Here is a 23,391-nt window from a genome sequence, read left to right as displayed (position 1 = left end):
CCAGCAGGTAGGCTTACGGATTAAGGCAGTACCAAATTATGGCTCAGTTTCAGTTTATCAATTTAAAAGCACGGCATAAACTATATCTATATCAAGTGTATGATACTGTGTACACAATGTTGTTGCTTGGCATTATGCCCATCTTTCTTTTTCTATTGCCCACAGGCATGCATTATGCTCTTGCCACTTCTTTTGCTGATCCATTGTTGACACAATGTTTTGTACTTGGATCATCCTAAGATCACTTTTCTTTGCAATTTAAGGTTTTGCTACATTATGTGCAATAAGACCTTTTCCTACTTCTCATGTTTTGTATCCAGAATAAAGATCTCAAAGATATTTATCAATTCGCTTCATATTACAGTTAATGGAAATTGCTGTGGTTATTGCAAGGATGAGATATGATTTCCAAGACAGACAAGGGTGTCTTTGGAAAACTGCTGTACATATGTGCCATAAGAACCAGGATTCCCTAAGAAACAAAAGTACAGAGACAAAAATTCTATGTCTGCCATTTTCCCTAAAAGCTTCTGAGTTATGGTGTAAAATACTATAAATTGTAGTCTTAAGCAGAAATTACCTATGAAATTAAAAATGAAAATAGTGCGTTTGTGCAATTTGTAAATAGAGAAAAGTAAAATATACCATACGAACCTTGAATTTTTCACTCAGTACCGATCTCCTTAAACATCTAATTCCATTTGCTATGCTAGTACCAGATATGAGCAAGTCAGGGTATAAGATAAGATATCCTGTGTCTCTGCTTATGGTCCATGTGTTGTCAAAAGCACAGTTACCCTCCAAGTGGATTATATCACCAGGTTTGATATGAAGAGCTACCCTGCAAGCAGAAGGATCATTTACATTAGAAAACAACATTTTACTATGCGGTTATAGTCTACAATAGCTAATGTTTTCCTAGCACTGGAGAAAGGAAAAAAAAAACGGAAGCAATCCGAACGCACAATGCACATTTTGGGAGTGTAAATACAAAAATGGGTTAAAATAAAGAAACTATCTTGCAGGCAGGGCTTTAGACATTATGGGTACAGGAAGCCATAAAGGGGTTGATCACCCTGAAATTAACCTTAAGTATGACATAGACATTGATACTGATATTTAGAGACAATTTGCAGTTGGTTTTTATTTTGTATGGTTTTTCAGTTATCTTTTTGTTCAGCAGCAATCCATTGTGGAATTTTAGCAGCTATCTGGTTGCTATAGCTTTGATTACTATAGTAACCAAGCAGTTGTTTGAATGAGATACTAGAATATGAATAGAAGAGGGACTAAAAGAATTACAAAGTAACAATAATAATATTGTAAGCTCACATAGCAATTGTTCTGCGGCTGCTGGGGTCAGTGACCCCCATTTGAATATTGGAAAAATGCTAAAAAGGCAAATAATGCAAAATGCATAAATAAAAACAAATAATCAAAAAGGACCAATTGCAAAGTTGCTAAAAGCAGGATATTCTATAACATGCTAAAATTTAACTTAAAGGTGCACAACACTTTTAAAAATTTTACATGACGTAAAATTGCTCACCATGCTCTTATGAGCACATCTACAATTTAGCTTTTTTTTTTTTTTTTTTTTTTTTTAAGATTTTGTGATGAAATGCTCATATCATGAATTTGTAACCTGACCACCCCTGCTGTTCAGCCTGGGCATAAGTGAAGATTATTTTACTGAAGCATATCTACAGCTAAATGTGAGAGAATCAACTCAGCAGGGAATATCAGGAGGTGCTTCCTCATTCAGTAAAAAAAGCTTTTGCTTTTGATGATATCAGCATTGTAAAAAGTTCTACTATCGTTCAATTTAAAAAAAATAAACACTAATGTAAATTGTGTATATGCAGATTTGGAAAAAGTATGAGATCTGAGGAAATGGCCGAATGCATCTTTAACAGTCTTTCTTATGATTTATTCTATATAATTTTACATTGTTATATGTAGGGTATATTTTTCCTATGAGCTATTTGAATGAACTGACATAACAGAATGGTCATTTTCAGTACTTGTCTTTAAATAAGCATGAATTTAATGGAATGTGGGAAGAGAATTTTGTTTTATATTACCAGTCATCCTTTAGAATGCAGAGCTCTAGATCATCACCCTCCTGAGATGCTGTAATAGTCAGATGTTTCTCCTCTCCTTGTGCATATACTTCCTTCACATTCAGAACACAGTATCTGTTGTTGAGGCCTCTGCAGAGCTTAGTCTTCGGGATTATTTTTCTGGTTGATCTAAAGAATAAATGTAAGAAGCATTTTTCTAATTCTTTCTGTTTATAGACCAAAACATGCATATTTCACTTTCAGTATAGTCTTTATTACTGTATCTGTGTTATAAACAGAAATAACTAGAAAAGTTAGAAAAGAGATAACAACATTAATTAATCTGGGCCTACCCACAAAGCTCTGTAGGCCAGTGGATAGAGGGGGCAGAGTAGGGGCCAGTGGATAAAGGGGCGCTTCAATTTCCTTCATGCAGTTCAGATCATTCTTTCTTGAAAAAAGGAATTAATAGTATTCAGCTATCATATTGAATTATACCAAGGGTGCCTAAGAGGTAGATTGTGGGCTACCAGTAGATGACTTTAAAGTTTCTGCCATTCCACCACTTCTTTTTTCCCCCCAACATACCAGAGCTTTTGAGTGCAGATATACTGCTATACTGGCACTTGTATAATATTATGTGGGCATTACACGTGAATTTGGCACTAAGGCAGAGCTCATGATGGAGGCCAGGTGGCAAGAGCAGATCACAGCGTGACAGTCTGGGTACCCCTGTATTATACCATGGAGGGTCAGGCAGTGTATGGCTACTTATTGGGGCAGAAGAGCTGACAAGAGATAAGGAATAAAAGAGATGACACGGACATGATGCAGAACAAGTGCTAATGGATAGGAGCAAATCAGTTAACTACAGATAAGTATATCCACTAATTTATGACCAGGTGCCAGGGACTACAGGGGCAAACCAGGGGACATGGGACAAAGATCTAACAGAAAAATCAAACCTGCCCAATCAAGATCTGGACAATTTCAGGCCGGATGTTGGTCAGGCAGGCCTGTAATTCGTGCCCCTACATAGGCAGGTTAGCTGCTGAATCGGTCTAAAGGACCGATATCGGCAGCTAGAATTGGCCTGTATATGGCCACCTTAAGGGGAAAGACACACAGAACTACTCAGCAACTTGTCACAGCTCCAAAACACCAGAAAATACCCTGCCATAGACAATACTGAGAAATGCCTCTGCTAAAACACATGTAGAGACCATTATCATTAAATGATCTGCACTGTTTATTTCTGTAGTCACAAGCTGCTGCTACTTGTCTCAGTGTGTCTTCACCCTTAGGGCTGTCCTTCATCAGTTCCCTCCATTCATATCTCACTTGTCTTTAGACTTCTCTTCCGGCTCAGTGAAACTTTGCTCCATCATCATCTCTAACAAATCATCCTCCGGGGGCAGCTGACACTCAGCACTCACGGGTTCCATTGTGAAGCTGAAGACAAACCCAACCAGAGAGAGAGAGAGAGAGACAAGCTACCCAGTGTGGAAGTGCTACATAACACCGTACTGAGTCTGACACTCAGTCACCGCCCATTTCATCCGTCCCGCGTTTGGAATACGGAAGCTGAAAGCTGACAAAATTGCTCGGACGCTTGTGGGCGGGCACAGGGGCTATGAGGAAGGATTTGTTAGCCAATGGGGGCTCAATTCCTGTGAGCGCTTGAGATCCACAGCTTCCCTTTATCAGAACTACAACTTTTATCTTTTCATTTATGAAAAATCATTTTGTTCAGAAAAATCTAAAGATCCCCAGATCATTAACCCCGAGTAAACGTGCCTCGCAGCGTCTAAGTTCCAAACTCGCATTCCTATTGGTCACATGCATTGACAGAATGGGTCAAGTGACATTAGTCACCTGACGGGTACTTCAACATGGCGCTTTCCGAAGCCTGAATCCCTGTCTTGGGTTCCGCGATGCGCTGCTGGGCTGCTGTTCGCCAATACTGACGCCACCGAATGCCCTTCTACTACTCTACTCGCCTGCGGTGCCGCCTTCGTGTTAACCGGGGAAGTCGTGTGTTCGGGACCCGGCAATGAACGGGCCGGCGAATGGTTCGGCAGAGACGCCAGTGTGGGAGAGACCCTGGGGCTTGGAGGAGATTAGGAGGAGCAGCCAGAACTGGTCCCTGGGTGCTGATGCGGGGGTGAGTAATAACCTTATTATTTTGCTCGTAGTCCCTGCACCAATGGAATTCGGAATCTAAGATCTTTATCGTGGACACATTATGGACAGTATGGTTCTGTATTTTATTTTATTACTGGGTATCCTGAGAAAACTCACTGAGGCACCTGTAGGGATTAGCATCATCAGGCATTTCATCCATCATCCCCCCCCCCCCCCTTTGTGGGCCAATTTCAGGCTGTGACTAGCAAACTGTGGATTCTTTTAAATGCCAGAGGGGCTGCTGGAAGACGCCATAGACAGTTACAATTTATTGGGCCTACAGGGACTGTTTGCGACTTTGTACTTGAAAGCCAGGGCCTATTTTTACTTACACACATTTACTTACTCACGAACGGGCCGAATGCGTCCGATTGGGTTTTTTTCGTAATGATCGGTATTTGGCGATTTTTCGGAAAATTGTCGCGACTTTTTCATTGCCATTCCGAATGTTGCGCAAAATCTGGTGATTTTTTTCGTAGCGTTAAAACTTGCGTGAAAAGTCGCGCCTTTTTCGTAGCCATTCCGAAAGTTGCGCAAAATGTTGCGATGGAGACTTTCCTTGGGCCAGGTTGGAGCTGCAGAGCGCCATTGAGTCCTATGGGAGACTTTCCTTGGGCCGGGTTGGAGCTGCAGAGTGCCATTGAGCCCTATGGGAGACTTTCCTTGGGCCGGGTTGGAGCTGCAGAGTGCCATTGAGCCCTATGGGAGACTTTCCTTGGGCCGGGTTGGAGCTGCAGAGTGCCATTGAGCCCTATGGGAGACTTTCCTTGGGCCGGGTTGGAGCTGCAGAGTGCCATTGAGCCCTATGGGAGACTTTCCTTGGGCCAGGTTGGAGCTGCAGAGTGCCATTGAGCCCTATGGGAGACTTTCCTTGGGCCAGGTTGGAGCTGCAGAGTGCCATTGAGCCCTATGGGAGACTTTCCTTGGGCCGGGTTGGAGCTGCAGAGTGCCATTGAGCCCTATGGGAGACTTTCCTTGGGCCGGGTTGGAGCTGCAGAGTGCCATTGAGCCCTATGGGAGACTTTCCTTGGGCCGGGTTGGAGCTGCAGAGTGCCATTGAGCCCTATGGGAGACTTTCCTTGGGCCAGGTTGGAGCTGCAGAGTGCCATTGAGCCCTATGGGAGACTTTCCTTGGGCTGGGTTGGAGCTGCAGAGTGCCATTGAGCCCTATGGGAGACTTTCCTTGGGCCAGGTTGGAGCTGAAGAGTGCCATTGAGTCCTATGGGAGGCTTCCAAAATCATGCTAAGTCTGAAAGTTTCGCCCGCCGCTTACGAGCGCTCAATACGAAAAAGTCACAACAAGATACAAGCAAATCGTAATGGCTACAAAAAACTCGCGTTTTTTCACGCAAGTCGTAATGGCTATGAAAAACTTGCGTTTTTTCGCACAAATCGTATTGGTAACGAAAAAGTTGCGACAATTTCCGAAAAGTCGTAAAGGCGCCGAAAAAATCGCAAAAAATACGAAAAAGTCGCAAAATGTTCGTTTCCAAACGGAATTTTTCCAATTCGGATTCGTGGGTTAGTAAATGTGCCCCTTAGTCTAGTCTATGCCAATTTATTTTTTCTGTGAAGAAACTTACCATGCCATCAGACTAGAAAATCCAGGTTCTACTGTGTATCACTAAAGGTGACCATACATGGCTGATTCTAGCTGCTGATATCGGTCCCTTAGACCGATTCAGCAGCTTATCGGCCATGTATGGTCACTAACGACGGGCCCTGAAATTGGGCAGATCTCGATTGGGCAGGTTTAAAAATTTAGTCAAATCAGGGACCGTATCGGCTTGTTGATGTGGTCCCTGAACCGACTGCGCCTATACCCGTCGTTCTAATTCGATTGTTTGGTCCCAGGGCCAAACGAATGAATTAGCTTGAATTAGCTCAATATCGGGGATATCGGGAGAAGATCCACTCGCTTGGCGACCTCACCAAGCGAGGGGATCTTAGCGTGTATGGCCGACTTAAGTTATGGACTGAACTTAAACATCTGGTTTATACTGCTGTAGGCCACATAGAGTTAATACACTAACATATCTAAAGTTATTTCTATTATTAATATAGTGTAGTAGGCAGATTGGATGTAGCACACTTTCTTTACACAGCAGTATAAGCCAGATGTTAAAGCTAAGTGTTTTACATCCAATCTTTCTACTACACTATATTAATAATACAAATAACATTAGACATGTTAGTGTTATAACTCTATGGGGCTGATTTACTAATCCACGAACGGTCCGAAGGCGTCCAAATGCGTTTTTTTCATAATGATCGGTATTTTGCGATTTTTTCGTAAATTGTCACGACTTTTTCGTAGCCATTACGACTGGTTCGCAAAATGTCGCGACTTTTTCGTAGCATTACGACTTGCGTGAATTGTCGCGACTTTTTCGTAGCCTTCACGCCGAGTACGAAGTTTCGGATTCATTCAGGCTTCAGTATCGTGACTTTTCTTGGGCCAGGTTGGAGTTGCAGAGTGCCATTGAGTCCTATGGGAGGCTTCCAAAATCATGCTAAGTCTGAAAGTTTTGCCCGCAGTTTACGAGCGCTCAATACGAAAAAGTTGCGACAAGATATGAGCAAATCATAAACGGCTACGAAAAAGTCGCGACAGTTCGCGCAAGTCGTAATGGTTACGAAAAAGTCGCGACAATTTACGAAAAGTCGTAACAGCGACGAAAAAATCACAAAATGTTCGTTTTCCAATCGGAATTTTTCCCATTCGGATTCGTGGGTTATTAAATCAGCCCCCTATGTGTTCTTCAGTTGCTGGCACTCAAATAAATCAGGAGGTTCTGCTTATACAGCTGCTTGTTTCTCTTGGTGGCATGTGGTCACCTGTTAACCCAAACAGTCCACTGCTACAGAGTATTCTACTGTTGAAATCCTGTCTGTCTTTCAATCCTTTTTAGCTCTTGAATTTCCTCCGGGAGTTCTCTCAGCAAACCATATCAAGGACACATGAAATAGAGAAACAACTGGATGGGCTCATTCGTGAAACAAAGGCCACAGACTGTCGTCTACACAATGTCTTTAATGATTTTCTTATGTTATCTAACACTCAGTTCATAGAAAATGTAAGTGGCACACTTTATACCCTCACTTGTAATGCATCTTATGGGGAAATATGCAGTATTCTATACACTTAAAGGGCAACTAAACACCACAAGAGAAAATAATGTGAAATGGCTCAGAATGCTCTTAAAATTTTGATTATTTTTTTCCTTTGGTTAAGTATTAGCAGTAATATATTACTATTAAATTGAATTTGAAACAGCAGCACCCCTGCTGTTCTTTTTGTCCAGTTATCAGAAAAGTTCCTGCTCAAAGAAGAACCTTTTAACTCTTCTTGCGCAGTTCTTTCACCATTGCCAGCTGTGCAGTAGAACCGTGCTGAGTATCACTAGGAGACACTCAGCATTTTTGTATTAATTTGCTTTAAGGTGTTTACTTATTATGCAAATCTTTTGTAATATTCCATGTAACACAAAATGAGCTTTTTTATGCACAAATGTGACTTTGTTTTTACTATATTAGTACAGCTGTGCTAAAGAATGTTTCAACTTTCCTACCTAAAAGTGTTTTCTTGGTCTGAGGTGGTATAAACAATTAAAACCTTTGACAATATTCTATAATTTTTTAAAAGTATTTTTCCGAATGTTCATCAATCAACCCCTTAGATTCCTTTACAGATTCATGCATTTAATATTCACTAAAACCTAATCATATCCAAATATTAACAAAAATGTTTTGGCTCATAGAGAGTGTATGATGAAGAAGTTGAAGATCATGTTGTTAAGGCAGATGCTGGGAACAAACCTGAACAGGTAGGTGGCCTCCCTGTTAATAATAACTTCTAGCAACATGTTTTAGTGAATATGAATAGGAGATATATGTGAATGTTTAACCTAATCAGACAAAGGGGCAAAGGAGGGCAGCATTAGATCTGAAGAAAAGCAAGAATCTGACAGAACTGTGGCATAGGAGAGCATGTGGATAATGGCAAATCTAATATGGATAGCAGAGGAAGAACTGGACCACTGACTCCCTCACTTCCCAACTGCATCTGGCATATATGCTTAATTATATCAAAAATATATTTTGCTTGGGTCAGATAATTTCAAAATATGCTTTAATGTAGGGACACAACACTCAGGGTGATTATACAGTTGAAATCCATCAACTTTGCCCGGTCTAGTAGTTCCTAAAGGCCGTGTGGCAAATTATGGGCTTTGAAGCAATAACACTATACACATGTACCATGATTCTGGCTGGAAACAGTAAATAACTCAGATGCTGCAGTTTTTAAGAAGCCATGTTGTAAGAGACACTCAGCACTCTTTCTAATCAAAGTCTCTTAGGCAGATACAGAAGCACTTGATAAAGGCCCTTGCCTCCCATGTACTTTGCAATGTGTCCACCTGAATTCAAAACAGAATCTGTATTAGGCTTTAGGATTAGCCCATAAATTTCATCCGTGCTATTACATCTTGTATTAATTCTTGTAGTGCCCAAAATATGAAATATTTGCACAATGTATTGGCGGTAACCTGTCTAAAAGCATTTTATAAGCTTCTTACTGCAATGTGAGATAATGCATTGCTGTAGAATCAGCATGCTAGGAAACAATCTAAAATAATGCTGTCCAAAATCATAAACATTAACAGGTACTGTAGAGATTACAGCACATCGTACGCAAAGTATTTACTATTTCAACTGCTGGAGAAAGACATTAATTGCATATAAAAGTACATATTTAAGAAAGGTAAATATAATTATCTAAGCTGATCATTGCAGAGACCCAGTTAATGTGGAACATTGGATTAAAGAAATGTATTCACGATCATGCCTTTTCAAGAAAGATATACCTGCAGTCAACTTGCTGTTCTGAACTAAAAGAACTAATATGACATTGTGATATAAACCAGTTATATTGTATTTGCTTTGTTTTTTTTTTTTTTTTTTAAGGAGAAAACTCGGGAGCAAAAGGAAGCAGAGCTGATTCCAAAAATACAGGAAGCTGTAAACTATGGACTGCAAGTACTGGAAAATGCTTTTGAGCAACTGGATATTAAAGCAGGGAATTCTGACTCGGAGGAAGAAGAAGTTAATGAGCGTGTGGAGCCTATATTAGAGCCAAAGGTAAGCAAGAAATATTGACCTACAGATCGCTGTGATTATTTTACAGCTTGGTAAATATACTTTCAATAAAACTAATTTTAAATAGGTAGAGCTTTTTACATTAGTCAAGCATTTTAGCTACTTTGTGGTTGCTAGGCTTAATCACTCTAGAAACCAGGTATCCATTAGGAAGTTTACCTACCAAAAGGTATTTTCACTACTAAGCACATTTTACTATATTTTATTACTTTATGCAATTTCTTTTGTTGTGGCACACAGCTAACACTCTAATACACACATACCTTTGTCAAATGGATGTAAATACTCATACATACATATGTACTTCTTAAAACTTATAATTATTTATTTATTGTTTTCTTGTGCTCCAAAATTATTTAATACCCAGGGGTGGCTGGTTCATCACTTCTGGGTGCAGTTTTGAGTTTTTACTGCTTTTATCACACGCTAAAAGGCAGTGTATATTTGTAGTAGTTAGAATATAAGCTATGAAGTTACTAGGTGCAAACTATATTTTGGGGCCCCTACATACTGGGCATCAAACTGTTGAGTAGACCCCTGGTATTCATTTTTAGAATATGTGAAATTGGTACCTAATGACATGTAAGAGATAAGATAGTGTAAATTGCAGAAAATATGCGAAGCACAAGCAGTGAGGTGATTCTCAGAAATTTTATCAAAACCACTAACCACTAAAAGATTTGTGCTTTGGTAGTGCATAGTAAATAGATATATTTAACCATTTTGAATTTTGGGAGAACACATACTTTTTAAAAACAATGGCTTTCTGGGGTGAACACACTTTTTTTATAACTATGTTACAGGTAAATTGCAGTAAATGTGTCAATTTTGCAGTAACTGAAATTATGTTTTAATTCAAGATGTTTTATGAAAGTACCTAATGATAAGGGAGAAATGATTTTGTAAACTGGAAGCGCTAAAGGGATTTTTCAAAATTGGCAGAATTTTTTTAGAAATAATGATAATTTGATAAAAGCTTTGCAAAAGGTTTGTTTAGAGTAGAAAGACATATTTACCATTTTTAGATTGGTCAGAATGTGTTTTTTGAAAATTCATGGGGTAAACCTACTGTTTTTGTCCTTAAAATCTAATGTATGCAATTTTTGAAGAGGTGCTTTGGAAAATTGTCCAGGGATTTTTAACCTATCTAGTACAAGTCAAAAATCTCTGTTTAGGAGTGGCCAGTTCAGGAAACATGGCCCCAAATCAGTTTTATTTTCACACAAATATTATTAAATATTATGTTTTTCTGATATATGTCTGTCTTATGGAATATATTATGAGCAGGGCTCTCGCCCTACTGTCCTTAACAAATTCTACAGTGTTTATCTGCTTAAGATGTTACTGTTTGTAGGTGCAACTTGTTAATAATTAATTATTATTATTATTACAACAGTTTAGATACCTACCTAGTCTAGTCTTGTCTAAAGTTAATAATACTGTTTGTTTGGTTTTTTGTTTTTTTTTTTAAAAAAGGATCTTTATATAGACAGACCTCTGCCGCTTTTAATTGGCTCCCAACAGTTCATGCAGCAAGAAGATGTTGGCCTTGGAGATCTCTCAAGTGAAGGTATTTTAATTTACTGTGAAAAACAGAAAATATTGCTGAATTTTTTTTTTTAAAGTCATAATGTTTTTTTGTTTACTTTTAATGTGAAACTAAGAAAAAAAATATATAATATAAAACCTAATGAGATGATACTGTAGTGGTGGTAGAACACCTAAGGTCATGAGATGCTTTTGTCGTTGATGATAGAGGGATCGGTGGACAATGATCGGGGGAGCATTATTGACAGTGAAGATGAAAAAGATGATGAGGTATGTCTATACATTTACCTGGCTTACTCAAATTGTTCTACAAACTCACAGGCCCACATAAGATTTATTGCAGTGGTGAAAAATATTTGCTGTATATTTGATACTAGCAGAAAAATAGATACCAGTTTCTTTGGCATATTTAAAGGGAATGCAATTTGCTCTAAAATTGTTTTAAAATGTATGATTACAAAAAAATCTAGAAATCTAGGGAAACCGTTTTGCTTACAAAATTTAATCCAGCTTCATGGTGCTGCCAGATTTACATTGCACAGTTCTCTATACCACAGTTAAATAAATTATAATAACTACCATACTCTTTTTTTATTAATTCTACCTCACCCATTTCAGCCAGCTTCATTTTCAGTTCTGTCATTCTTTCTTTAGTCAGATGCCCTTCCTTTGAAAAGATCCTTGCTAAGCTTAGAGATATCTGCTAAAGTTCAAGTTGTAATGTGGGCATTTGTATGGCAGCAGGGGATAAGAAAGGCCCTATACCTGAAGGAGGCCATGGTACACTAAGTCCCCTGTTTTACCATTAAGTTACCATTAAGTTAGTATCTATGCGTGCTATTTCCTGCCATTCCTGCTTTTATAGGAGAGAGATTGCCAAGACCACAGCATTGGTTCCAAAGGTTTACTCATCCCCTGCTTGCGGTTTTCAAGAGAGAGAAAGAGAGATTGCCCAGACCATTATCCATTTTAAATCATAAGACCACCATTAAAGGGTCTGGGGAGGGGATAATCATATCTTTGTAACTAAAAACCCCTATTTTTGAAAGTATATATTTTGTTACCACTTACACAAACACCAAATTACTAGTGAAATAAGTGACCAGGGAATGTGCATTGATCAGTCCCCTCTTTAGTATGGTTGTTTCATTTGAGCCCTGTGGCCTTTAAAGGAATGTACAGATAAATATTAGTTTTGGGCTTGGACAAATGGGGGAACAAATCTATTGTAGATAGTTTTATTGGACAAGTGGCAATCACAACTTTTTCTGGCACTGGTTTTCTACCACAGGAATCAGAAGATGATTTTGACAACAATTCTGAGGAGGAAAAGAAATTGGTGAGCACTTTTTTTGTGGTGTAAAAAATATTTCACTGATCATTCATTTAGCAACTGAAATAAAATCCTTGGAATTTAGCAGCAGAAATAAATTGTGCAGCACATTCTCAATCTCTGTTTAGCCACCTTCCCATTTTCCTAAATTCAAATTGTTTTAGTCTAGGGATTTAGGATTATTGTACAATTCGAGCCTGACATGCTGTTGGTTCATCCACTTTCTGCAATCACCATGTGCAAACACAAGTCCTTTAATAAAAAACTGATTTCAGAAAAACTAAATGAACAGTCAGGCCATATTTATATATTATTTTTGCAATAACTATAGCTCCTTATGTTACGTCACACATTGACTGCGTGAACTCCTAAGTCTGTTTTATTTTTAGCACTCCACATTAAGTGATGAAGATGAAGATAATGGCTCAGACCTATTTGGTGATTCTGACAAAGAAGAAGAGGAAGAAGACAATAAAACTGTAAGATATGACTATGACTGGCAAAATGAGAAAGACATTTTAGTATTTACATTTTTGCATGGTGTGATACTTAACCATGTATTAGATAGGTGCTAGACTTTAGATAAAAAGTGTTTATTCGATCACTGGCTTTTTATGCAGGCACAGTTTATTGGTCTGTTTTGCTAAGTTGTCAGTTTACATGGACAGTGGTTACTCTGTTTTTTCATTTAAAGCAAGTTGTTAGAGCCCTGTAAAAAACTGCTTTCACACATTCAGAATGCATAATTTCAGATTTTTTTTTGTTGGCTAGACCAAAACAAGAACAAAATCTTTTGCTGATGAACTGGCTGCTCGAATACAAAGCGATATCCCCAGGACACAGGAATCCGATCAATCATGTAAGTATACAGAATCGGTGCATATATATACAGTGTGTGTGTGTATATGTATATAAGGACAGAGAGCCGCACACACAAGGACTTAACAATAAAGTGAAAAAATGTATTGAAAAAAATCCAACGTTTCGAGTACGGACTGTACTCTTCCTCAGGGGGAGTATAGTCAGTACTGGAAACGTTGGATTTTTTTCAATAAATTTTTTCACTTTATTGTTAAGTCCTTGTGTGTGCGGCTCTCTGTCCTTATATATATATATATATATATATATATATATATATATATATATATATATTTATTGCTACTTTAAAATTGGCTTAGTAACTTAAAATAATGTATAGCCTGAAATCTGGAAGATATGATGTTAGAGCCTACGTATGTAAGAGAGCTAAAAATTATATGTAAATCGGATGCACAACTTAGGGAATAGGTAGTGGCTACATAGAGTGGGAGTGGGGTTCCTCCTGCATGTCCTTTTCCATGCATCCCTCATTAAAACAGCGCTGAAGAGCATTTTGAAGCAATTCTTGCAATTCTATGTGCTGGATAGGCCACAAACTACAAAAAAAACATGGTGGATTGCATCTGTGATTTTGCATGCTACCCTGCAGGCAGTATGTGCACCCTAATGTCTTACTGTGTATTTAACATCCCTTTTGCATATTTCGATTATATTCTGTAACGTGGATGTTTATGCATATACATTCATATTCATTATAGTGGGAAAAGAAAGCAATAAAGGTTTCATTAATAAAAGGCACAAAAATAGTATGTTACAAACACAAGAATGATTACAAAAGCAAAGTTTGTGCCATGTATGCTGACTCAAAGGTAAAGTAGATTAGTTCATCCAGTGCAATTATTTAAATCCGCTGCATTTGTTTTCAGCTGTTGCATCTCTGGAGGTGAAAAAAAAGAAAGAAAAAGATAAGAAAGAAGTAAAAAAACTTCCCTCAGATGGTAAGATAATTTTCTCAGACACTTGCCTATAGTTTCACAAAACTGTATCTGCCTATACAATGTATCTTATATAGTTATTATGTTTTAGATTTCGGGGAGTAATTATAAACATTGGAGACAAACATCACCAGGGATGTTGCCCATAGCACCCAATCAGCAATTAGATTTAAATTGTCACCTACAAGTTAGAAAACAAAAGCAAAGATTTGATTGGTTGCTATGGGCAACATCACCAATGATGTTTGTCTCCAGTTGTAATAAATACACCCCTCCGAGTATCAACCAGTCTCATCAGCTGCCAAAATGTTTTTGTGCTCATGTCCCTGCTTCCTATAAGGATACACTGTGTATAGGAAACACACTTCCTAATGCAGTTATGGAAGTGTTGGGCAGATCTCCACTCATGCTAAACCAAGCAGTGGACCACTTGTGACCTCCACATATGCCCATACAGTGTAGTTCTCTGGAAAACAGTGACAGGTGGCTGTCACTCTTAAGGTGGCCACACACTGGCTGTCCTCTGTGGTACCCAACCTATCAGCCCCTATGATGAACCATATGAGTAGCTATATATTGTATACAGTTACATCAGTACATGTTTGGCCAACTTTGGTCTATTTTGTATTGTGTTTCAGTATTGGATTTATAGCTGCATTTATGTTGATTTGTTTTGTTTGTTTTTAAGATGAAGATGATTTTTTCAAACCACCCAAGCTTACCGATGAAGATTTCTCACCTTTTGGCAGTAAAGGAGGGCTTTTCAGTGGTGGAAAAGGACTTTTTGATGACGATGATGATGAGGTGTGTTTTTCTGATGTAACATTCACATTCAATCTAGGGAATATAAAAAATTTTATTTACTACATTGACAGCATTTACAGGAGATAAATAGTTATGCCATTAAGTAATAAGTTAAATTAGAATTAGAATCCCCAAAAATAAAGTTATTAGTCTCTGTGCTGTTGAAGCCAATCAGAAGTGAGTATGACATCCAGCTTAAGTGCCACATATACTAGGTTCTGATGGCTTTGGTTTTACTAAGAAGACTGGGTGGCCGGCAATCCCTTTAAAAGAATCCCATTCTTTTAGTTGTCAGAGTGTCAGACCATTCACACCTTCACTTAGTCTTAGCTAGAACTTTAGAGCATATCTGTGTTATAGACTGTAAGCTCTATGGGGCAGGGACCTCCATCCTCTTGTGTCTTTGACTCTTATCTTATTACAATTGTATCTTTTATTTATTTGTGCTAATTGTAATACTTTGTATTTATCTATAATCTTAATACCCCCTGTTTATAAATTGGGAGATCTTTAAACAACAGGATCTGGAGTCCTATACCTCAACAGTTCTGGATTACATTAGGTTCTGTACAGATAATGTCACCAAGGATAGAACGATGAGGATTTATCCAAATAGGAAACCCTGGATGACGAGGGAAGTGCAGAAACTACTAAAAGACAGGAATATTGCTTTCAGAAGTGGGGACAGAGTGCTCTATAGCGCATCGAGAGCCAACCTGAAGAGAGGCATCCGGGAGGCAAAGGCAGCCTATAGAAAGAGGATAGAGGAGCATCTGAGGAGCAATGACACCAGACAGGTGTGGAGAGGCGTTCAGCATCTCACCGGCTATAAATCCAGCAATACTGGGATCACTGAGGGAGACGCTTCTTTAGCAGAAGAGTTAAACATCTTTTTTGCCCGTTTTGAGGTGCCACAAACAGCTGGAATATTGCAGTCACCCAGGTACAATGAAGAGGTGTTTACGGTGGGAGAGGTGGATATGTGGCAGGTATTGAGGAAGGTAAATCCAAGGAAGGCCGCTGGACCCGATGGCGTGGCTGGAAGGGTGTTGAAGGTATGTGCAGAGCAACTGGCCGGAGTACTTACAGAGATCTTCAATCAGTCCCTCTCCCAGGCTTTTGTTCCATCTTGTCTCAAGGCCTCCATCATTGTTCCGGTGCCAAAAAAATCTGGTACAAAGAGCTTAAATGATTTTCGTCCAGTGGCACTTACATCTGTTATCATGAAGTGTTTTGAGAAGCTGATGCGGAATCATATCATTGCGTGCCTGCCAGTAGATTTAGATCCATTCCAATTTGCTTACAAGGCAAAAAGATCTACTGAGGATGCCGTGGCTACAGCTCTTCATGCTACCTTGACTTATCTGGAGCAACGGGGGAGTTATGCGAGGCTGCTTTTTGTGGATTTTAGCTCGGCGTTCAATACCATACTTCCACAACGATTAGTGTCCAAATTGGCAGTTTTGGGTCTTCCATCTCTTACGTGTAGCTGGATCTTGGACTTTTTGTCCGGTCGCTCTCAGAGGGTTAGACTGGGCTCACACATCTCAAACGCTCACCCCAGGGTTGTGTATTAAGTCCACTATTATATACCTTATACACATATGATTGTGTTCCTACACACTCTGGAAATAAAATCATTAAGTTTGCGGATGATACTACGGTGATCGGACTTATCTCTGGAAAAGAGAGTGAGATGGACTACAGGGATGAAGTGGAACAGTTGTCAGAGTGGTGTAAAGACAATAACCTGCTCCTGAACATTGAAAAAACCAAGGAACTGGTCATTGATTTTAGGAAAAAAAAGACCAACGTTGAACCACTCATCATTGATAAAATGCAGGTGGAGAGGGTTTCAGTGTTTAAATTCCTAGGAATGGAGTTGGAGGATGATCTGACATGGAGTGTAAACACTAAGGGGCTGTTAAAGAAAGCGCAGCAAAGACTGTACTTTCTGAGAGTACTGAGGAAAAACCATCTACCTAAAAATCTTCTTCTTGCCTTTTATCACTGTTCCATCGAGAGCATACTTACGTATGGTCTATGTGTGTGGTTCGGTGCCTGCACCTCCAAAGAGGTTAAGGCACTTCAGAGGGTTGTTAGATCTGCAGAGAAGATATTTGATTGTCCGCTCCCAACCCTGGAACACATTTACATCTCCCGTTGCCGGAAAAAAGCTCTGGGCATTGCACACGACCCGACTCACCCTGGCCACTGTCTCTTCCAGTTCTTGCCATCAGGGAAGAGCTATAGAGCATTTAAAGCCAGAACTAATCGTCTGAGAGACAGCTTTTATCCAAGAGTAATTATGGCTTTAAATATGTAACAGTAGACTGATATTATCTTTTACTATGCCACTGCTTTGAGTTGTTGCTTGCTTCTTTTAAATCTCGTTGTTTACTATGTGACAATGACAATAAAGATATATTCTATTCTATAATCTATTCTATAATACCCCCTGTTTGTATTAATGTATTTACTGTACAGCGCTGCGTACATAAGTAGCGCTTTATAAATAAAGATATACATACATACATACATACATATAGGGACTTAAAGAGCTTGTCAGTTGGCCCAATAGCAAGCCCCAGTATCTGTCTTTTACCAATAGAATCCACAACCTAAATGGCAGAATTGTAACTCCACAAAGATTTATGTTCCACTTCATAAACGTTCATAAAGAAGTTGTCTACCTTCATGGCTGCAATCCTGATTTTTTTTTTTCCTCTCTTAATTATGTTTTCTATAGGGTGATATCTTTGCTGATGTCCCCAGCAAGGAAGTCAAAAAAGCAGAACCAAGTCCATTGATAAATTCAGGTAAGAATTAATATTATTTGTAGCAGAAATATTTATATTTCAGTGTAACATATTTTTGATATCTCAAATTGTGTTAAATATTTATTTCTCAGTACTGCTTTATGGGAAATAATACATTGTTTTGCCAGTCATTGCATGGAATTTTATATATATTACAGAGACAGCACATTTGAAAAAGAAGCCACCTGTTGGAGGGGTCTCTCTTTTCCCAGGTATGTCCTTTTGTGTCTTTATAAGTTCAGTGGCACCCTGCCTTTATGAACTAAGCATAATCCAGCTGGCCTCCACACTGTCTGCTGTGTCACATATTCATCACTGGAGTACCCAGCTTCCCCTTCATGTTCTGCTTATTTTTATCTATAGAAGGCACCTTGTTGTGTGCTTTTAGTTGACAGCAACTACAGAAATAAGTGATCTAATGCCTTTTAGGCCTTTTTACCAATACACATATTACACACACGCACATATATACTTCTCTAAAAAGTAGTTGGAGCTTGGAGGACCAGCAGTCCATGCAAAAATAGTTCTATTTTATTACATTGTATAGAGTAAGTCCGACATTGCGATCCTCATTAGGACCTATATAGTGGAGAACACTGACTGCTGACATGTAGTTTCAGCACTCTGATATAATTATAGGTGGAGAAAATGTGATTGGGTCCTCAATCCTGGCAGAAAAGGATAAAAATAAATCTACAACTCCTACACAAGATGTTGCTCCCAAGCCTCCACCAAGCTCAAGTCTATTTGACGATGATGATGGTGCACTGTTTGGGTCATCCAATTCTAATCACACTACAAATAAACCAGGTAAATATGCCATTCCATCAGAGGTGCTCCTGCCATGAGGAAAGCTGAGAAACTTGTCTCAGGAAGCAGCACACCATAGGTTAACAGAGGTGGCAAAAAGCTGCTTCTGGTAAGGTTAAAAACCAGAATTCATTTTTTTTCCTGCAAATTGGCTTTTAGTGCAATGATCCCTTACTAAAGTTATTAATACCCTTAAGCTGATAACAACTGCCTGCATTTCTATAGATATTTAAAGGAATTATTTTATTTTTATTCATAGGAAAAAGTCAACCAACAACTGATCTGTTTGCAGATGATAATGATTTGTTTCAAGACAAACCTGTTGCCCCTATTCTAGCAAAGAACAAAGTGACAAAAGAGAATGAACCACCTAAGGAGAACAATATAGAAAGCAAGGTATTCTTTGTGTAGGGCACATCATTACTATAAAACACTGTATTCATTTGCTTCTTCTTACTCATCTACTATGCAGCTTCAAGTAGTGAGAGGGCTATATTTTTTTCCAGTAGAAACCAGATTTACCAGCCTATTTTTTAGGCTGTACATGACTATTAGGGGCCTTAATGGACCTACATACTGTATATAAGTTATTGCTACCTCTATAGTTATGTATGTACTATAGTTATAGGCCCCTATTTCATTTTCTTCTTCTTCTAGTGCATTTCTTTACTCTTCTCTTTTACCTCCCTCCTTGTTTTGTTATTTTTAACTTCACTGTCTTTGCTATCCACTTTTGCTTTTTATACTTGTAACCATCATTTTGAGGGTGCTTCAATAACCTACTTTAATTCTTATTTTACTATTTTCCTTCAGTTTTGCTCCAGAAAACTCCCTTTCTAATTTTTTACTCCTTAAACAAATCAATTCTTTCAACTTTGTATCTTCTCCAGTCCCCTACTTCCAGTTATAACCCATCTTTTCTTTCTAAGCCTCATTTTTCCTTTCCTATTCTTGTTTTTTTAATATTTTGCTTTCCTTATTTAGTCTTTCATTCTTTTTTTCTTTTCTGTCTGCCCTTTCAGCTTTCTCCATATTGGATTTAGAAATTCTGCCAGCCAACAGGCCTACCTGCCCAGAATAGTTTAATTATGTCTGGTCAAAACACATGTTTTTCTCGTCCCAACAGCCCACATAGCTCACATGGCCCGAGGGCCAAAAGATTAGATCAGCTGGATATTGCCCACCTTAAGTTGGCATATCCGTGAAAGATCAGCTAAACAAGCAGGTCTTCACATGTATGGCTAGCTTTAGTCTATAAAGCCTTGCAAAACACACTGAATATTTAAATATTTGTAATTTGAAAATCTTTTTATAATATTGTTTGTTTCTTTTTTTGTTTTTATTTTCTAAGAACCATCAAGTGCCTGTTGAAAAATCTAAACCCCTTGAATCTTCGACAAAAAAACAAACCAAAGGTCTCTTTTCTGATGAGGATGATTCCGAGGTATATTTAAAAGACATATATTCTCCCCAAAACACAATTAATTTGAAATAATAAAAAAAAAGCTTGTATAGTGCAGGCTTTTTGTGGCTCATAATTAGTTATCCTACCAGGAACAATGCATTTGTGAAAAGGAAGGAAGTTCTGCAACACATTTTGCTAATAACAGCTACATAGGTAACTTGTTATCACAATCACGATATTGCTTATATATTCTCCTTTATAAACCACCAACGTATTTATGCAGCTCTTTACAGAGATTGTTCATCATTCACATTGTTTCTGTATCAAATTCATTAACAAACAGTAGGGTCATTTACATCAGGATGCAGTTAACTACCTGTATATTATTGGAGCGCAAGAGAAAAGCCTATGTGCTTGGGATAAACCTATACAGACAGGAAGAGCATCTCCTAACAGATAATGCCCAAGTCAGAATCATACATAGGTGCTGCAAGGCAGTTGGGCTAATTATTGAGCCACTATTAAAATGCATTTCCAGCTATTTGTGGCCAGCAATAGGCCAAAAAAATAAAAATATAAGTCCAATGTGTGTTACCCTAAACCTAATATGTTTTGTTTTAATCCCAGTCGGATCTGTTTTCCCCCATTCCAAGTGCCAGTAAGAGTAAAACAGCCACCTTACCAGCAGCAAAGACAGGCAAAGCCTTGTCCCTGTTTGATGATGAAGATGAAGAGGTAAAGCCATTCTTATAGCAGAATTTTCTGAAATTGTTGAAATGTGTTTAGGAGCTATCACCAAAAGAGCTTGTACTAATGATCAGCAGGCAGGACTTCCTGGGTTTACATACAACTTATATTTTAGTTTTCACATTTACTGTGTGTCTCTTTTAACATGAGAACATCTAAAACTGCACTTAAAGGAAAAAGAAAGCCAAAGTCACTTGGGGGTGCCAAAATGTTAGGCACCCCCAAGTGACTTTGACCACCTACCTTTTACCCCGGGCTGGTGCCCCTGTGAGGAGGGAACAGCACCAGCCCGGGGTAGCTGCCGGCGCTTCCTTCCTTCTGTTTCCCTGCGCGCGCATGCGCAGTAGAGTGAAAAGCCGAACTTAAACATTAAAGTCAGCTTTTCACTCTACTGCGCATGCGCCCACCGCTGGCATTCCGGAAAAGGAAGCCAGAACACGGAAACGATCCGCTCCAGGTGCCCCGGGCTGGTGCTGTTTTCTCCCAACAGGGGCACCAGCCCGGGGTACGAGGTAAGCGGTTAAAGTCACTTGGGGGTGCCTAACATTTTGGCACCCCCAAGTGACTTTACCTTTCGTTTCCCTTTAAATGTGATATATGTAGAACTCTTTCAATTCAGTTCATCAGATTATCAGTCCCATCAGGTTATGATAGTGTCCCACCATTCCACCCTTTCTTTGCTACATCAGACAGGTTGGTTGCAATCCAAGCTGCATGACCTCCTATTTCCACAGATGGAAAGGGCATATCTGTTAATTTATGGTTGAATAAATGATTGGAAGTTCATGTTGCCATGCAGTTTTGTTCAATTACATCTCCTGTATGTTTATATACCATTAGAATGAATATCATATTTATATGCTCGCATAAATTATAAAAGAAAAAACTTTGCATGGGGTGTTCATATGACTGTATTTGCCAGATAGACTGCTGGGAGATACTGTATATACAAATTAAAAGCTCATGTTGCACTTGCACAAGTAAATAGTGCCCAAATGTAAACCTGTGCATGAGGTGTACTAACTTTTTAACATGACTGTATATGCTGTGCAGTCATGAAACGGTTTAGCTGTGAAAACATGCTTGTTTTTTAGGCACTCACTGCTTCTTAAAATCTCAATCTACATGTTTTTTCTATAGGATTTGTTCGCTTCTGTACCAGATAAGAAGCAGACAGCCCCTGTCACAAAGCCAGCACAGCAAAACAAATTAACTTCTGAAGAGAAGGCTCCAAAATCAGGCCTCTTCAGCAGTGATGAAGAGGTAAAGAATCATCCCAGCTTTAGATAAAAACACCTATAGAAATGAGCTTATGCCTCTCTTAAATTTGAATACTGTTCTGTGAGCCCGTCACACATGGAAATCCTGCTGCATTGACTTAACCCTGGTCTCTGACATGATTCTTCATATGTTTGATATTTTATTTTACTGATTTTATTATTTATTAGTATTAGATCACATGACTGCCTTTTGCTGTGCCTCTTGCTTTAGTATGTGCCATATTGTACAAATTCTCCCCCCCCCCCCACTGGATCAGCTAGAAGCTAAGTAGAAATTATAAATTGACTTGCATTTACCTCCTAGGATTTTTCTCATTTGGTTGTGTTACAAATGTAAAATATTTATTTGGGATTTAATGTCACTGATCTACAAACTAGTTCTTAATATTAAAGTAAGAAAGCAATTATTGGCAATTAGCAAACTGAAAAGCCTTAATTGCATAAGTATTTACCCCTTTGCTGCCAGCCCCCTAAATCCAGCTATTATCCATTAGAAGTCAGACAATTAATGTCTCTATCTACATGCACAGTATCATGACGACCAAGGAGAATAATCTGGAGCAGCACCAATCTGGGTTGTGCTGTGAAAAAATATCGCAAACTTTGAACATGCCAAAACTCTGCAACTAAGAGGCAACTACACTGAGCTGAGAGCAGTGAAACAAACACTCCGTGTGACCATGCCCTTACCAGTGCAGGGCACAGTACATTATATTTCAATTATTTTAAAACTTTCATTTTTTTGGTGATACTGTTCCTTTAAGCCTAGCCACATTCCTTCATGCTTAGAAATGTCACACCAATGATAGAAGCTAAGGGGTTTTTGCTTGCTTTTTAGTGCATGTAGCGTATTGGATTAGATCATTTCCATTTTAATGTTTCTGTCTTTTTATGAGAATGTATAAAAGTATCTCTTTGTAATAAATCACTTTCCTTACCCAAGGATCCCATCGGAACCTTAAATCAAAAAAATACAGTTGAAAAAACTCAGCCTGCAAAAGCTGCAGCAGTTGTATCAAAAGGAACGAGGGAAGAGCCATTGGGGAAGAAGTCAAGTTTGTTTGATAATGACACAGATGATCTTTTTGCAATCACAAAAGAGAGGTAAAAAAAATTTAAAGGTTTTGTTTCAAATTTAAGTGCAACGCACTAAGTGCAAAAACTTCCCCAAATTAGCATGCACTGCATTTACCAGTACTTGTGCAAATTAGTTACCATGATGCTAAATATTGTGCGTAGCAATGTGCAGTTCATAAACGATCAGCCTTGGCTGGAATGTAAAAGGTTAAAGGGAAACTTTCACTGTTATCAGTAGTCTTCGAAATTACCGGAAGGCCATGTCCCAAATATTCCCTTTTCAGCAAACAATTCAGATGTTTCAAAATGATTTCCTTTTTCTTTAATAAAACAGTACCTTTATCTTC

General features: G+C 38.6%; 2 protein-coding genes across 4 annotated transcripts in view; one reads left to right on the top strand and one right to left on the bottom strand.

Annotated features, from left to right (window-relative positions):
* The window catches only part of dna2 (DNA replication helicase/nuclease 2), a 31,409-nt gene extending 27,833 nt beyond the window's left edge, over positions 1-3,576 (bottom strand). The window contains exons 1-3 of the mRNA XM_002935970.4: positions 3,405-3,576; positions 2,085-2,252; positions 655-841 (exon numbers count right to left, since the gene is read on the bottom strand). Coding sequence (XP_002936016.2) covers positions 655-841; positions 2,085-2,252; positions 3,405-3,508 — 459 coding nt within the window. The 5' untranslated portion in view covers positions 3,509-3,576. The remainder of the gene's footprint in view (positions 1-654; positions 842-2,084; positions 2,253-3,404) is intronic.
* Positions 3,577-3,973: 397 nt separating this feature from the next.
* washc2a (WASH complex subunit 2A) overlaps positions 3,974-23,391 on the top strand; it is a 37,060-nt gene continuing 17,642 nt past the window's right edge. For all 3 annotated transcript variants that reach the window (XM_031906386.1, XM_031906387.1, XM_031906385.1), the window contains exons 1-19: positions 3,974-4,227; positions 7,160-7,324; positions 8,009-8,074; positions 9,216-9,389; positions 10,884-10,977; positions 11,164-11,225; positions 12,247-12,294; positions 12,678-12,767; positions 13,060-13,147; positions 14,034-14,105; positions 14,791-14,906; positions 17,656-17,725; positions 17,884-17,937; positions 18,365-18,535; positions 18,795-18,931; positions 19,887-19,979; positions 20,568-20,675; positions 21,828-21,950; positions 22,911-23,071. In XM_031906386.1, the coding sequence (XP_031762246.1) occupies positions 4,117-4,227; positions 7,160-7,324; positions 8,009-8,074; positions 9,216-9,389; positions 10,884-10,977; positions 11,164-11,225; positions 12,247-12,294; positions 12,678-12,767; positions 13,060-13,147; positions 14,034-14,105; positions 14,791-14,906; positions 17,656-17,725; positions 17,884-17,937; positions 18,365-18,535; positions 18,795-18,931; positions 19,887-19,979; positions 20,568-20,675; positions 21,828-21,950; positions 22,911-23,071 (2,003 nt within the window). In that variant the 5' untranslated portion in view covers positions 3,974-4,116. The remainder of the gene's footprint in view (positions 4,228-7,159; positions 7,325-8,008; positions 8,075-9,215; positions 9,390-10,883; positions 10,978-11,163; positions 11,226-12,246; positions 12,295-12,677; positions 12,768-13,059; positions 13,148-14,033; positions 14,106-14,790; positions 14,907-17,655; positions 17,726-17,883; positions 17,938-18,364; positions 18,536-18,794; positions 18,932-19,886; positions 19,980-20,567; positions 20,676-21,827; positions 21,951-22,910; positions 23,072-23,391) is intronic.

Source organism: Xenopus tropicalis, chromosome 7 (genome assembly GCF_000004195.4).
Source record: "Xenopus tropicalis strain Nigerian chromosome 7, UCB_Xtro_10.0, whole genome shotgun sequence".
NCBI lineage: Eukaryota > Metazoa > Chordata > Amphibia > Anura > Pipidae > Xenopus > Xenopus tropicalis.
The sequence above is the reverse complement of the archived record's forward strand: the minus strand, read 5'-3'. Positions and strand labels throughout refer to the sequence as shown.